This window comes from Leptosomus discolor, chromosome 2, assembly GCF_034619465.1.
Source record: "Leptosomus discolor isolate bLepDis1 chromosome 2, bLepDis1.hap2, whole genome shotgun sequence".
In the NCBI taxonomy this organism is placed as follows: domain Eukaryota; kingdom Metazoa; phylum Chordata; class Aves; order Leptosomiformes; family Leptosomidae; genus Leptosomus; species Leptosomus discolor.
The window spans coordinates 22,551,300-22,564,566 of NC_141392.1; the positions used below are offsets into that span (position 1 = coordinate 22,551,300).

At 45.8% G+C, this 13,267-nt stretch overlaps 1 protein-coding gene across 1 annotated transcript in view; it reads right to left on the reverse strand.

Moving 5' to 3' along the window:
• The window catches only part of ACSS1 (acyl-CoA synthetase short chain family member 1), a 33,897-nt gene that overhangs the window by 1,324 nt on the left and 19,306 nt on the right, over nucleotides 1-13,267 (reverse strand). Inside the window, exons 6-13 of the mRNA XM_086460371.1 lie at nucleotides 11,570-11,717; nucleotides 11,130-11,267; nucleotides 10,454-10,546; nucleotides 5,785-5,897; nucleotides 4,735-4,861; nucleotides 2,947-3,074; nucleotides 1,353-1,416; nucleotides 657-775 (exon numbers count right to left, since the gene is read on the reverse strand). Coding sequence (XP_086316497.1) covers nucleotides 657-775; nucleotides 1,353-1,416; nucleotides 2,947-3,074; nucleotides 4,735-4,861; nucleotides 5,785-5,897; nucleotides 10,454-10,546; nucleotides 11,130-11,267; nucleotides 11,570-11,717 — 930 coding nt within the window. The remainder of the gene's footprint in view (nucleotides 1-656; nucleotides 776-1,352; nucleotides 1,417-2,946; nucleotides 3,075-4,734; nucleotides 4,862-5,784; nucleotides 5,898-10,453; nucleotides 10,547-11,129; nucleotides 11,268-11,569; nucleotides 11,718-13,267) is intronic.

Here is a 13,267-nt window from a genome sequence, read left to right on the forward strand (position 1 = left end):
ATACACTGCTCTGAGATCTGGGGTTGATGCTAATTATCAATGCAAAATAGCTGGGCAGTGGGAAGCGTCACTCTGCCTCTCAGTGACGCATTTCTCTACAGTTGGTGGGTTTTTATCTGATTCATTGCACAGGTCCACAGAGAGCGCTGCTACACTGCTTCCGCAAGGGGTCAGCTGAGGGCAAGAGCTGTACGGAGCACTAATGCTGCTGCATGGTGAACAGGAACATCAAGCACATCTTGACGTACAGGGTGGGTCTGGGGCTCCCCTTTGCCAGAGCTCTTGCTAAGCACAGTGCTCTCAACACTCTCTGTGCATCCCATTTAAAGGGTTGTTCAGTCCTTGGCCCAAATGGAGCAGCCTCACGGTAGCTGTAAAACATGCTCTGTCAACAGCCCCACTGAGAAGCTGCTCTGCAGGCTGGAGCAGCTGTAATATCACAGCCACCCTCTGGGTCACCGCTGATCCCCAGGCAAGGAGAAGGAGCACATGCAGACCACTACATCTGCCCTCCCCTACCTAGGGATCTCTCCAGCTAGTTTTCTTCCTCCTGTGCCCTGCCAGAGAGGGACCACAGCAGCACAGCAGGTAGGAAGATGAGGCTTGCTCAACGTGACCATTCCTGCTCCTGGTACCAGTTACAGTCTCCCACTTACCAGAATGTGGTCAGGCACAGCATATTTTGCTATCTTGGAAGCCACTATGGTTTTGAGCTCTTCTTTGACACGGTCTATATGAGCTGTCTCCTCCTTTAGCACTATGAAAGCAAAGGCGCCTGGAAGACAAATGAGTGGAAGCCACAAACCTCATATTAGATCCTGGCTGGCAAGACCATGGATGCTCATTCGAATGCCAAGGCAGGTTTCAAATCATTCCTATGTGCCATTTAGGGACTGCCAAAAAAGCCATAGATCCTGCTTACAAAAGGGAGTCAGACTCCAGCCCTCAAAAGATGGCCCAGCCTTGTCTTGGTGTCGATGTACCAGACTGATCTCGGTGACAATGACAACTCAACATAAATTACCAAAGTGTCACTGGGATCAAAATCTGGCCAAAGCAAATCAACTGTTCCCATTCTGTTCAAAGGACATCTCTGAGAACAATCCTTTTAAAGGAAGCTCTACCACAAACATAAACACTATGTGCAAAAACAGTTTAGGGAGTAATACCCGTACCCAGCTTAGGAACATGCAGTTGCTTTCATGGCTGTCTTTGCTTCTCGGGGCTGCAATGCCAGTCATCCTAAGGATAACTGCCCTCCCATTCCCCAGGCACCTCCTAACATGCAGCCCAGGTTAGAAATTAAGGGAAGTGTGCATAAGTGTCACGTCAGGACACTGCTTTTCACATACCTTCTCCTTTGATCTTGTGTGGATATCCAATCACAGCTGTCTCGGGGACCTCAGGGTGATCAGCCTTCACAAAAAGTGAAATAAAAATACACAGAGCATAACAACTGCTTCAAGCCCCGCAGAGTTTGTGCCAGTTGCTCTAGGAACAAAACACCTTGCCATATCTCACCCTTCCCTTGGCAGATCCTGCTGAAAGCACAACAGGAAAGCTGGATCCTGCCTTCCTACTGCATGGTCAGCTGGTGGCCACAGCCATGGCCACACCTCTGGGAGCAGCATTTACTCACTGGATTGGCCCTGCTTTCAAACACACAAACTTACATACACTGCTAAGCCCACTGCGCACCAAGCTGAATTCGCACCAGTTAGAAACCAGTTTTCTCTTTCTTTTTCTGTGCTCTTGTGTGTGCATGGCTATGGTCCCAAGTGGTGACTGGCCATGGCCAAATCACAAGCAAAACCAGTCCTGCATTGCTCTGTGCCACAAGGAACTGCTGCCAGCAGAGCAAAAGTGAAGCTGCCAACATCACAGTCCACATTTGACTGGTGTTTATAAGTGCCCAAAGTACACCAGAAGGCAGAAAGAATCAGGCTTCTTCTCCTTCTCAGAAGGGGCGAAGGGTTGTTTTGCCGAATGCATATTTTTATTATTATACTACACAACAGCGATTTATTTTGTCACACTTCATAGTTTAATTTAACATTCTTCTGCAGTAAGAAGACAATTTGGGTTTATAGACCAGAAGAAATCATATATCTGAATCCCACACCAAAGGCCGGATTATGCTATCTTAAATTAGATTAAAATATGAAAGAAAACATCACAGAGGAATCTAAGCATATAAATATATTTGCATATACCCATGCATACACATGCATAGAGTAGGAGAGGAACTGGATCCTGTATCTATGACCAGAAACCCACACAGACAAAAAAATTACTCACAGAGGAGAAAGTAGGATCCTGTGTGCCATGTGAACACAGCTCAGGTTTATCAAATGTTACATTTACGTGCCATTTGCAGGCAAGGCACATAGTATAGAAATAAATATTCAGGCCAAGGTTTGAAGATAAACGCTCTCAGGACTTTTCGGTTTTAGTTCCCTGAGATAATATTATTTTCTCTCAAAATGACAAGCTAGCTTTGCAGCTGACACGAATCAAGGTTGCTTCATATTTAGCACTGCTGACTTCTCAGGCATATTCAGCTAGTTTGGATGAGCAAGAACCACGGATTTGGGAAGTAGAGGTTAGCTGTTAGCAGAGGGGAAGGAACAAACAGGAGAGACAATCCCTTATGGAGACTCCACTAATATCCAAAATTACAACTGCAACAGCACAACATCACTGAGATGAAACGCAGCTCTGACAGCTCAACTGCAGGGACTGCCCACAGTATGACTCCTCCTTGATAAGGGAGCTGTTTCCTTCTGCACATTTGCTATTCATTATCCATCATCTGTGTGTATGCAGGGGCAGGGGCCTGAAGGCAAGAGACCCTGCACTTATTTAAATTCATAAAGCTTCTTTGAAAGGGCCACCCTGCCCCACAGATACACCCTGTCAAGGGACCTCTACCTGCTTGGAACTTACCATTGCATCTTCTATCTCTGCCGTCCCGAGCCTGTGTCCGCTGATGTTAATGACATCATCCATGCGCCCCGTTATCTGGTAATAGCCTCTCTTGGTCCTGTAAGCACCATCCCCTGTGAAGTAGTAACCTACAGCAGAGACATGGGTGGTCAGCACCAGGACGTGTGCCAGCCGATTGCTTTGGGCTCTGACGCAGAACAGACTATGCTCTAGGATGGTGAGTAGGGTAGAGTGGATGAGGCAGCTCGCAGGGCCTTGTAAGCTTAAAGCTGGGTGACCTGCCACACAGCATTTCCCACTTCCCTCTGCCATCCCCAACCTTTGTCTGCTCTGCCCGGGCTGTGCTGGCTCCTAGTAAGCACCTGAGCAGCACCAAGACAGTGGAGCTCAGATCTCTGCCAAGATGGGCAAAATCACGGTAGGCAATGAGCAGCAACCAGTGGCTGATGTCCTTGCAGTAAAACCAGGTCGAGCAACACAACACAACAGTGATGCTTTGCTGGATTTACAAAATCAAGGGCGGCTCTCTGATCGCCCTAGGCTTTACACGCTTACAGCAACTGTGTGTTTAGGCCTGGTGTGTACTAAGATAAAACCACTTCAAATGCCACTTGCCATCATGCCGTAGGCTATTGGTCAAACTCAGGTCTGCTGCCAGCTACACCTCAGCACTCCTGGAAAACTATAACTGCTCAGCTGAAAGGGAGCAGTTCTATTACATTTTGTACATGGGAACATTGCCAGTTTTTTTAATCGCTTACACTGGGACAGCTCCCTCCTTGCTAACTAATCTTTATTCAGATCCCAGATAACAGTCCCTCTCCAGCATGTGAGCATAGCAGAAACACCGCTATCAGATTAGCTGAAAAAAACCCAAACAACAAAACACTATAAGCATGGTGTTTGGAGGGTCTAAAACATTTGATGGAACTGAAAAAGACCCAGTGGTTCCAGGAAACTCCAGTGTCACTGAGGACACATCTTGTGACACAGATTGTTGGCTCTTTATCAATGCCATGTCCGCATCTAAATTGCTCCTGTGGCACTTCTGAGCAGCAGCAGGCAACTAGTTCTGTGAAATCTGAAGGTGGTTCTTGCCAGGACCCATTATTGGCTAATTTATGGACTTTCAGTCATGCCTCCTGCCCTTCCAAATCAATTAAAAAACTATCAACTAAATATCAACAAGATTTCATATGCAAACGCGTAGTAAATAATGAGGGACTATGGGCTCATTCAATTTCTTCCACCAGTTTCCCATTCTTATTTTCCAAGGCATTTTGTACATTTTGCAGGATTGTCTCTCTAATTCTTGTCTACCTCGTATCTTTCAAATCCCTTTCAGTTGCTCCCCTAAGTGAAGACAGTGGTCTTCTCCACCCTCCTACAAAAAATATTTCCCTGCCACTTCTAATTACTTGCCAGATACAACTTGACCATCTTTTAAAAAAGAGGGATCTAACACAGCCTCTGACAGCAGGGGCGAGATTCAGTGATGCAGGTGGTACTTTCCCATCCAATATGCCTATTTCCAAGTGAGACACAAATGGTGCCAAAGAAAAGGTATTTGGACTTTAAAATTTGGGCATCAAAATTTTCTAAAAAATACGTTCCCTTTTGACACTAGAAAGGTCAACACTATCTAAGACCATGCATGCTTGCAATACATGACACACAACCTCAAGCAACCAAGAGCTAGCTGGTACAGAAATACCACAAAGTGCTGCTGAAAACATTCAGTGTGCTTATACTGCAGTGCAAACTGCCTTCCCATGGCACTTTCCTTACCTGGGTAGGCTTTGAAATAGGCATCAACAAATCGCTGGTGATCTCCATAGATTGTTCTTGCCATGCCAGGCCATGGCTGGGCAATGCAGAGTGCACCGGACACATCATTGCCCTCTATAACCTTTCCCTGCAGGTTCAAGCATAGGAAGGATGATCAGGTGAACAAAGTAGGAATAGTAAGGGCTTCTGTGTCATTGATCTGGCAAGAATCACCCTGTTGCTCACTGCAGACTGTCAGCGGAGGGCCACAGGTGGAGAAAATGAATCCACTCATGGAGCTACTATGCACTGTCTGTATCATGCCTTCCTCACCCCTTGAGGCCAGCAGCACAGCAGAAAAGACTAAAAGAAAAGCGAGTCCTGTGATTCTCTGGAGGGCAATGCCAGCAAAGATGACAGCAAAGATGTGCTGAGCAGCCAGAGGATGCATGGAGTGAGGCTAGCAGGGAAATGCCTGGACCCCTGCCTTCCACTTTCACTTTTGTTAACTGCTGCATTCCCTTACCAAACTGTATAGGAGGAGATTACATGCTTTACTGTTTAACAGAGCGCTGGAGGGCAGGTGGGGATCGCTCCACACAGCTTCACAGACCAGCACCAGTTTCCTCATAGACACACGCATGCCTCATGCCTTGCATTTCCCTTGGAAAACTCCACCAGTCCCGTTGGCTGCTCCAGTCTTGCCACGTCACTGGATGTTGCATTCATTGCTCCAACTGTTCAGCTCCCTGGTTCCCGGGAGCTGTGTGACTTCTGACTTCTCTCATAAACGGAGGCAGCAGCTCTTAATCAGAAGCAGTGTAAGACCATAAAAGTCGTGCTGAAAATGTAAACACTCCTCTAGAGATTTGCAGCCAGCTTGCAATGCCCAGTTGGCAATCTGTACAGACGTTTGAGATACACTCAATATATAAACTGGTCACCTATTCTACCATTATAATGGAGAAACAAACATCCTTCCAGATCCTGTTCCTCTGCCATCAGAAAGGTGATTAAGGTGGAAACACACACCAGCTTTTCTTTTGGGCACCCAGCACAGCCTTAACTCACATTCTCATCCATCAGCACAGGTACAATCCCAAAAAAAGGTCTCATTGCCATAGCCGGAACAATCTCAGCTTTCTCCTCCGAAGGCCGTGGGGCAATGCAGATGCCACCTGTTTCTGGAAGAATAATGAAAAACAAAATATGTGGGGTCCACGCAAAGCTGGGTGAAAGCAGATGCCAGTTCTTAGTTAGATAAGAGAATAGCAAAGCCATCTTGCAAGAAAAAGCCACCGGGAAGGAATTACGCAGCACCAAGTAGGACAGCTATCTGAAAGCAGCACAGACCTGATAAATCAAGAGCTCTTTGTGAATACAAAACAGGTTTAAACATAGAACAAAGTCTGGGAAGCCAGGATGACACCACCAAGGCCTGTTCTGTCTACAGGGCACATTGCAGCAGGCAGAGAATGGAGACCTACAGGCAGGTGCCCCCTTGGTGAGCCTGGATCAAGAGCTACTCCTACTCCCTGTTTGCACAGTGCCTCATTCAGTGCTGGCTGCAAAAATCACTGCCCCCTGTGTACACTGGTGACAAACCACAGAGTGTGGCCAAGCAGCTGCCTCAGGGCAACGGCAGCTCCTCATGCCCCAGAGCATCAGGATGGCTGACAGTCCGGCTTAGCTCTTCAAAGGCTCAGAGGAGAGCAGTACACGGTTCTACAGCAGCTGGCTTTGCACAGGACAGCCTGCGGAACCTGCAGCTGCAGAACGCTGTCTGTTGCGTTCAACAACCTTCCCACAGCCCCATCCATGGCAAATCACTCAGGCACAGTGAAGACCCCATTGATTCAGCCCACATGCTCTGTTCCCTACATCTAGCCCTAAGCCAGCTCACAGATAAACCCATTCCTCCAGCTACCAACCAGCAACAAATACAGGCAGCTCTAACACACGCTTACACCCTTGCAGGTCCTTCTCACACTAACAGGGCTACCTGGTGGCAGGGGCACTACTCACCAGCCCATTTCTTACCCCAGAAGTGATTCCACAAGGGAAGTATAAGAATGTCAGGGGATTTATCTCCTGGTGCTGTTTTTACAGCTGGCTAAGGTTAGCATGAAAAGCACTTCAGGAGTCTGAGTTACTATTATTACAGAGCATGAGATTAACCCAGCCCTTACAGGCAGGTTGAGCTTATCTTCTCTTCAAAATTGAACCTTTTCATCATCCTTTTTAATTCCTGCTGGGATGAACATTAAATCAGAATCCAACCTTAATCAGATCTTTCTATTCTAAAACTAATCCAGAAACACAAAAGAGAAACAAAAACAAAGCAGCATTAGGCTTTTAGAAATACAGGTCTATAAATAAAGATATGTTCTGCCACTTGTGGAGCGCATTCCTCTGCCAGCTTTGCTGAGGTTGTGAAACCTGAAAACAGAGATTGGAAAGGCTGAATTTGACCCTGAATTTGCATCCAGCTGCCCTGACGTAGCTATGAGGGTCTCTCTGAGGAACCCTAAGCTTCAGACCTGCAGAAAATAGTTTCGCATGTGGCTTAGACCATATAAAATTATTTCACATTTCACTGATGGGCATGCATTCACTTCACATGTTTCTGTTTATTTTGAAAAGCTCATCTTGATTTTTTTCAGAAAAAGAAAAAAGCACCCCAGACACCTGCTGTTCTCTGTTTGCACAGACAAAACCAGTATCAGAGCAGGTAACCTGATTAAACTGATAGTTGCTCTTCCTAAGCCAGTACTCATTCTGAATACAGCACTGCAAGCTGTTTTGACATGGGTTTTGCCACATCCTACACATCCTGCAGCCAGCTACACAGAAGGCAGTAAAGTCACATTCTAGAAGGAGCTGCATGGTGGCCAGGGTGCTTTAAAAATTATCTGCATGTTCAAGTCCTATTTTAAACCGGTTTAAAAGCATCAATTTTAGGCACTGACAGATGACAGCTAGCAAGGCTTCGAGGCTCTACCTTGCCCTTATGAAGTCTGTCTCTTTAGAGGCAGAGCTGGCAGAAGAGAAAACGTGCTTCCACATTACCTGTGCCCATACTGTCACCATAGTGCAAATCAACCCAGACTTTAAGCAAGGATAGCAGAGTCTGAGCAGGGAGGATGATGCAGCGAAACAGGCTCCCCTCTGCCATGGGTAAATCATGTCTGGCAGCAGGGTAGAGTATGTACTCCCTGCTAGTGTTGTCTTCACCACCTTAGATAGATTGGACTGACTCCTTTGGGGGCAATCCATGTCAGAAACACTAGCCCAGTCTAAATTGCTGTAAGATGATGACAACAACAAAAGCTTTCAGGACCTATTCAGAGCTGTCTTTCAAACCCAGCTTTTGTTCACAGCTGCATAAAACAGCTGCACCTTTTATAAAACCAACGACAAAAGTAAAAACACCTAGTGTCTGTTCTGCACTGTGAAGAACTACACCTGAAACTCAAACACAGCTTTGATTCTATTACTGTCAATCACAGCACAGCACTACCTAACATTTTAACAGTAAGAGCCATAGCAATTTTTCATCTCTCTCTTCTGCACACACCAAACTGCTTAAATTGCTTCTTGTAATTGCTGTCTCACTCATTTGCTCATCCAAAGACTTCCAAGTGGATTCTTAAATCACCATTTGCTGATCTTTACGCCTACCAGGTTTTATTAGCTGGCAACACGTTGCTGCTTTGGAGAGCAACATACCGTAGAGGACACTGCATACAACAGCGCAATTAACAAGCTACACTGAAATTGCATACAAGAGATGACACTGCAGGACCACAATCAGCATCCATCAAACTGTTTCTGTGATCTCTTTCCACGCTCCCTTTACATTCAAATGGCATATATAATGTTTCCAAGATTAATTTGGCTTCCTTTTTATTGGAAGCATCAACTGTGGAGAAAGATTGATTCTACTTTCTAACAAAATCAATTTAATGAATATTTACCATTATATTATGCTTCCAGGAGCTGGTAACTGTTTACCTGCAAAACTATGCCTGGTTCACAGTAAGATCAAGCGCTCTGCACTTACAGACCATCCAGCAAATGTTCTTTAACCTCTCACCTAGCAGTTGTTACTCCAAAAACCCAGAAGAAATACAGTTTAATATAAGATCTAACCCTGTACTTCGGAGGAAATAGAAGACACTGCATGCACCAGTTAACTGAAGACAAACAAACAAAAAATGTTAGGGCAAAAAATGATTCTTCTCCACTCTGACACTGTACAGTAATCAACTGCTTCTCCAGGATGTTTTATTTCAAAGCAGTAAGGAGGAAACCATATAGCACCTAGCCAGTCAGCTTTCCGTCTGCTCAGCATGTGAGAGCCCAGATGGTTTAAGAGATCAGTACTTGAAGTAGATTGTAGTTAACATTGCTGCACCGAATTCTAGGTCGTTTTATTTCAAATCTGAAAATAAAAAGAGTCTGCAAGTCTGGTCTGGATTAAATGGAACTTGGTTGTGTGCCAGAAGCTAATTCATCACATCGAGATAGGCCACAGGGATCTGGAAGAGAGAGCCTGCTAGCAGGAATACAGATGAAATCAGGAGCAGCTAGACTGGAAAGGGAATGAATATTCTGCCCAATGGCAGCTAGAAATTTAAGGGTAGGGATGGCTTTTTTTCAGGAGAGGTAGAATGCCAGCAGCTTTGTTGCATCCTTTAAGTCCACAGCTCCATGGCAAACTGTGGTTCACAACTTGAGAAGGACATATTGCAAGACAACTTTAGCAACTCCTGAATGTTGCTGCCCAGAAGAGAGGACCAGGTACTGAGGAAGGAGCCGGGAAGGAGCTGAAGGACTCCAAGCACAGAGCTCCCACCAGGCAGCACCGCCCCAGCCAAAGTGCAGCGCTGTGGCCCCTCTCCACTGCCAGCCCAGGAGGGCAGGCGGCAGGGACCAGCTCTGCTCCAACTGGACAGGGATCTTTGAGAGGCAGTCACTCTGCCCAGCAGGTTGTAAATGGAAAAACAGCCTTAACTGATGCACATAGCTGGGCCAAGCACGTTGCCGAAACAGAAGCACATTCGTTTTTGAGGCATCAAATGTCCAGGACCAAAGCAACCACAGCACACTACTTCACTCCTGGGAGAAGCTGCTCCCAGGCAGCCCTGCTGGTTGACAGCCACTGTCCCCTACCCACCTGATGCACAGCCAGCAAGCCTCCACCCACTCCTTTCCAATCCACCAGAGCAGCTGCACTACATCCCTCTGACTACACAGCTCAGTTTTCCATCCTCCTCTGACCATTCCCAGGCAGGGAAACAAAGCACACCTAAGTACAGGTTGTGGCTATATGGTGCTATAAATGCCTTTTCATGATAAGACCATATCAAGGTGAGTACAGTTGGATAAATTATTGAAAATGAGGTTTCCAATTCAAGTTGCCTACTCCCAGCTTTGTCCAGAAATGCAATCTCTGCCTCCTGTTTCTAGAATGATTGGAGATTTTCTGGCATTCAAAATATTGAAGAATATTGAGAGGGGAAAAGAAAAAAATACCAACATTGCTATTGCTTTTACATGCTGTTACACTGCTATTACGTGCTGAAACTCCCCAGTGACTTTCAAAAGCTGATCGAAATGCCAGTAGTATTTTTCTGACAGACTCGTTGGATCAAATTGAAATGTACCAATCCCTCTCTACCCACCAGCAACATGTCAACGGCCAGGGCCCTCCACGCTCCCCGAGGATGCCTTTTACCTGTCTGCCACCATGTGTCCACGAGGGTGCAGCGCCCTTCTCCCACCACGTGGTAGAACCACTGCCAAGCTTCGTTGTTGATGGGCTCTCCCACTAGACCAAAATAAGAAAGGAAGCAGCCTGAGACCCAGGGGCTTGCCTTGCAGGCAGTTCGTTCTCCTTTCTGGTGCACCACATGCTGAATGCATGATCTTTAAGCAGAATGCTTACAGCACTGCTTCTGGGATGTGCAAAGGACTGCAATGCAGTCATGTAACTGAGAACTGACTTTTTCCAGAAAGACCAAAAGGCAAGCAACAAATATCACTGAGAGTAACTAATCAATGCAGGTCACATATAAGAACCTCTAGAATCCTAAATAACACAGGAAAATGCTGCTTGGGTCACCTAAGCCAGTAAATTTCAAAGTGATGTCATTTACCATTGGACAAATCTTTTTAGCAAAGAATATGATCCTGCAAAATAAGCTAGGAAAGCTCATCACACTAAGGTTCAATGGCTGCAACTTCAGTTTGTTTCTTCTTCTGCTGAGAAAAGATCTGAATAGCCAGGCAGGGAGCCTGCTTTATCATCTATTTTAACCACATCCCACCTGGTCAGCCGGGCTCCTCTGGTACCATCATTTCACCAGCTAGAAACCCCTGTCTATTTCAGATGAAGATTTCATGACCCTTACCTGATCCCAAGGTCTTCAAGGAAGATCTGTCATATTTCTTCACCCACTCTTCTCCGTAATTCAGCAGCAAGCGTATCGCTGTAGGTGCTCCATAAAACTGATTAATTTTCAACCTTTGTACCATTTCCCAGTAACGACCTGCAAAATCACAAACAGGCTTTTTAATCTGTCTAGCACTGACATACTTCTGCAAATGCTCAGCAGGAAGGTTAACAGCCAAAGCTAAAGCTGTGACTAATGTAAGCACAGAGCAATACCAATGGCAAATTTTTTTCTTTTTCCCCACCCTGGAAGCACAGATGCTCCTGAATGTCATAGACACATGTTACAAAGAAATGGAGCTTACCTCCCCTGAGCCGGGAGGTCACACTGGACAGGTTTCTAAATCTCCTTTGTCACACTGCCGTGTCTAGTCAAACCTTTGCCCACCACTTCCTCACCTGGGTCAGGGTACACTGGAGTGCTTTCAAACAGGACAGAGGTGGCTCCATTGCAGAGTGGTCCATACACAACATAGCTATGTCCCGTGATCCAACCAATGTCAGCCACACAGCCAAAAATATCGCCTTGCTGGTAGTCAAATACATACTGCGAAGATAAATGTAAGGCCAGCTGACTTTCTGTTGGCAGGTGCAATGAGCTTAAAGGTAAGCTGCTGGACTGACATCCAAGCGGGTGTAAGAAAGCACGCAGGGCAAGTGGAGCCAGGCACATAGGACACAGCTGCATAAAAGCCAGCCCAAGGTGAGGAAACAAGCCAGAGGGACCAGTACCAGGGTCCCCAGGCTCCTACTGCTTTTGTAAACATCCAGGGAGCATGGCTCTATCACCAGCTGCTGAGATTGGAGCAACAAAGCTATGACCAAAGCCCAGAGTCCTGGATACCTAAGGCTGCTTACTCCAGGCAGTCCACGTAGCAGAGCTGACCCTGAACTGCAGAGAAGCCTCAGAGGCTCAGACCCCTCACGAATATCAACAGGTTTCCATGAGAAAGCTGGAGAAACTGATAGTTGCCCACAAAACATTTTCTGAGAATTGTTCTTAGCTGCTCAGCTTCTCTATCAGTGTATTGCTTTTCAGATGCTACCCTCTCCCTGCTCATCAAATTCAAGATAAAGACTTTGGAGAACTCATTATCTTGTCTTGGTTATGGAAAATGCTTCCCACTGTAAATCTAACTCGTCTAATGTACAGTGAAGAGGTTCTGACTCATAAGGCAGAGTCAGTTTTATGTTTTAAATCAAAGAAAGTAGATCAGAACTAAAAGAAGACCCCATGAGTGTGTGACAAGTGTTACACATGAGTGTGTGAAGACCACAGAGGCCACACAAGTCAGCTGATCTCTCTACCTAGGAGAGTCAATTCTCACGTTACTTTTGCCTTTCCCTCTCAGTCTCTGAAGTACCTCTAAAGGCACCACAGCTGTATACAGTGCCTCCCTGCATGTCTGTACCAGGGTGCAGGATATACCTTCTGGACTAAGAAAGCGGTGCCTTGCAGATTACACTGTCACTTAGAAAAGCTGACGTAACAAACACCCTTCATGCAGAGAAGTCTGACACTTGCACATTCAAATCTTCTAAAAATTCAACTGTGTTAGCCTAAAGGAAGAAAACCTCTGCCTGAACCGTGTGTGATTACAAATAGGGTGATACCACTAAAACCAGACAGAGATCTTTCACCACAGTCCTCTCCACATTTCGCTGTTACCTTTTCATAGGCAGAGCTCAGACCCGAAGCTTCACGAAGCAGCGCCTTGACTTTTTTTTTTCCCCATGAGAAAGGAAGGATCACACAGAAAAGCAGCGCAAAGGTGCAACCACAGAGAATGAATGTAACTTTTGATCTTCAGACAAATGCTCTGTAAAGAGGTTATGTTAAGAGACCAGATCCTCTCTGAAATAAAAAAGGCCAGCATCCCACTACTGCAAAATACTACAGTAAAATCCACATTACCAATGCCAGTAAGACACTTACCAGAATCTCCTCAGCTGCATCACTTTAATGTTTGCAAATTCTGGCCTGCAACACTAGCACATTTTAAATCCAAAAGTAGCAGCATGGCAGTTTCCTTCCTTTCATAACTCTAGGCTTTCGTTTGCATAGTATTATATTCCTCAGGAACAAATCCTGAAGAT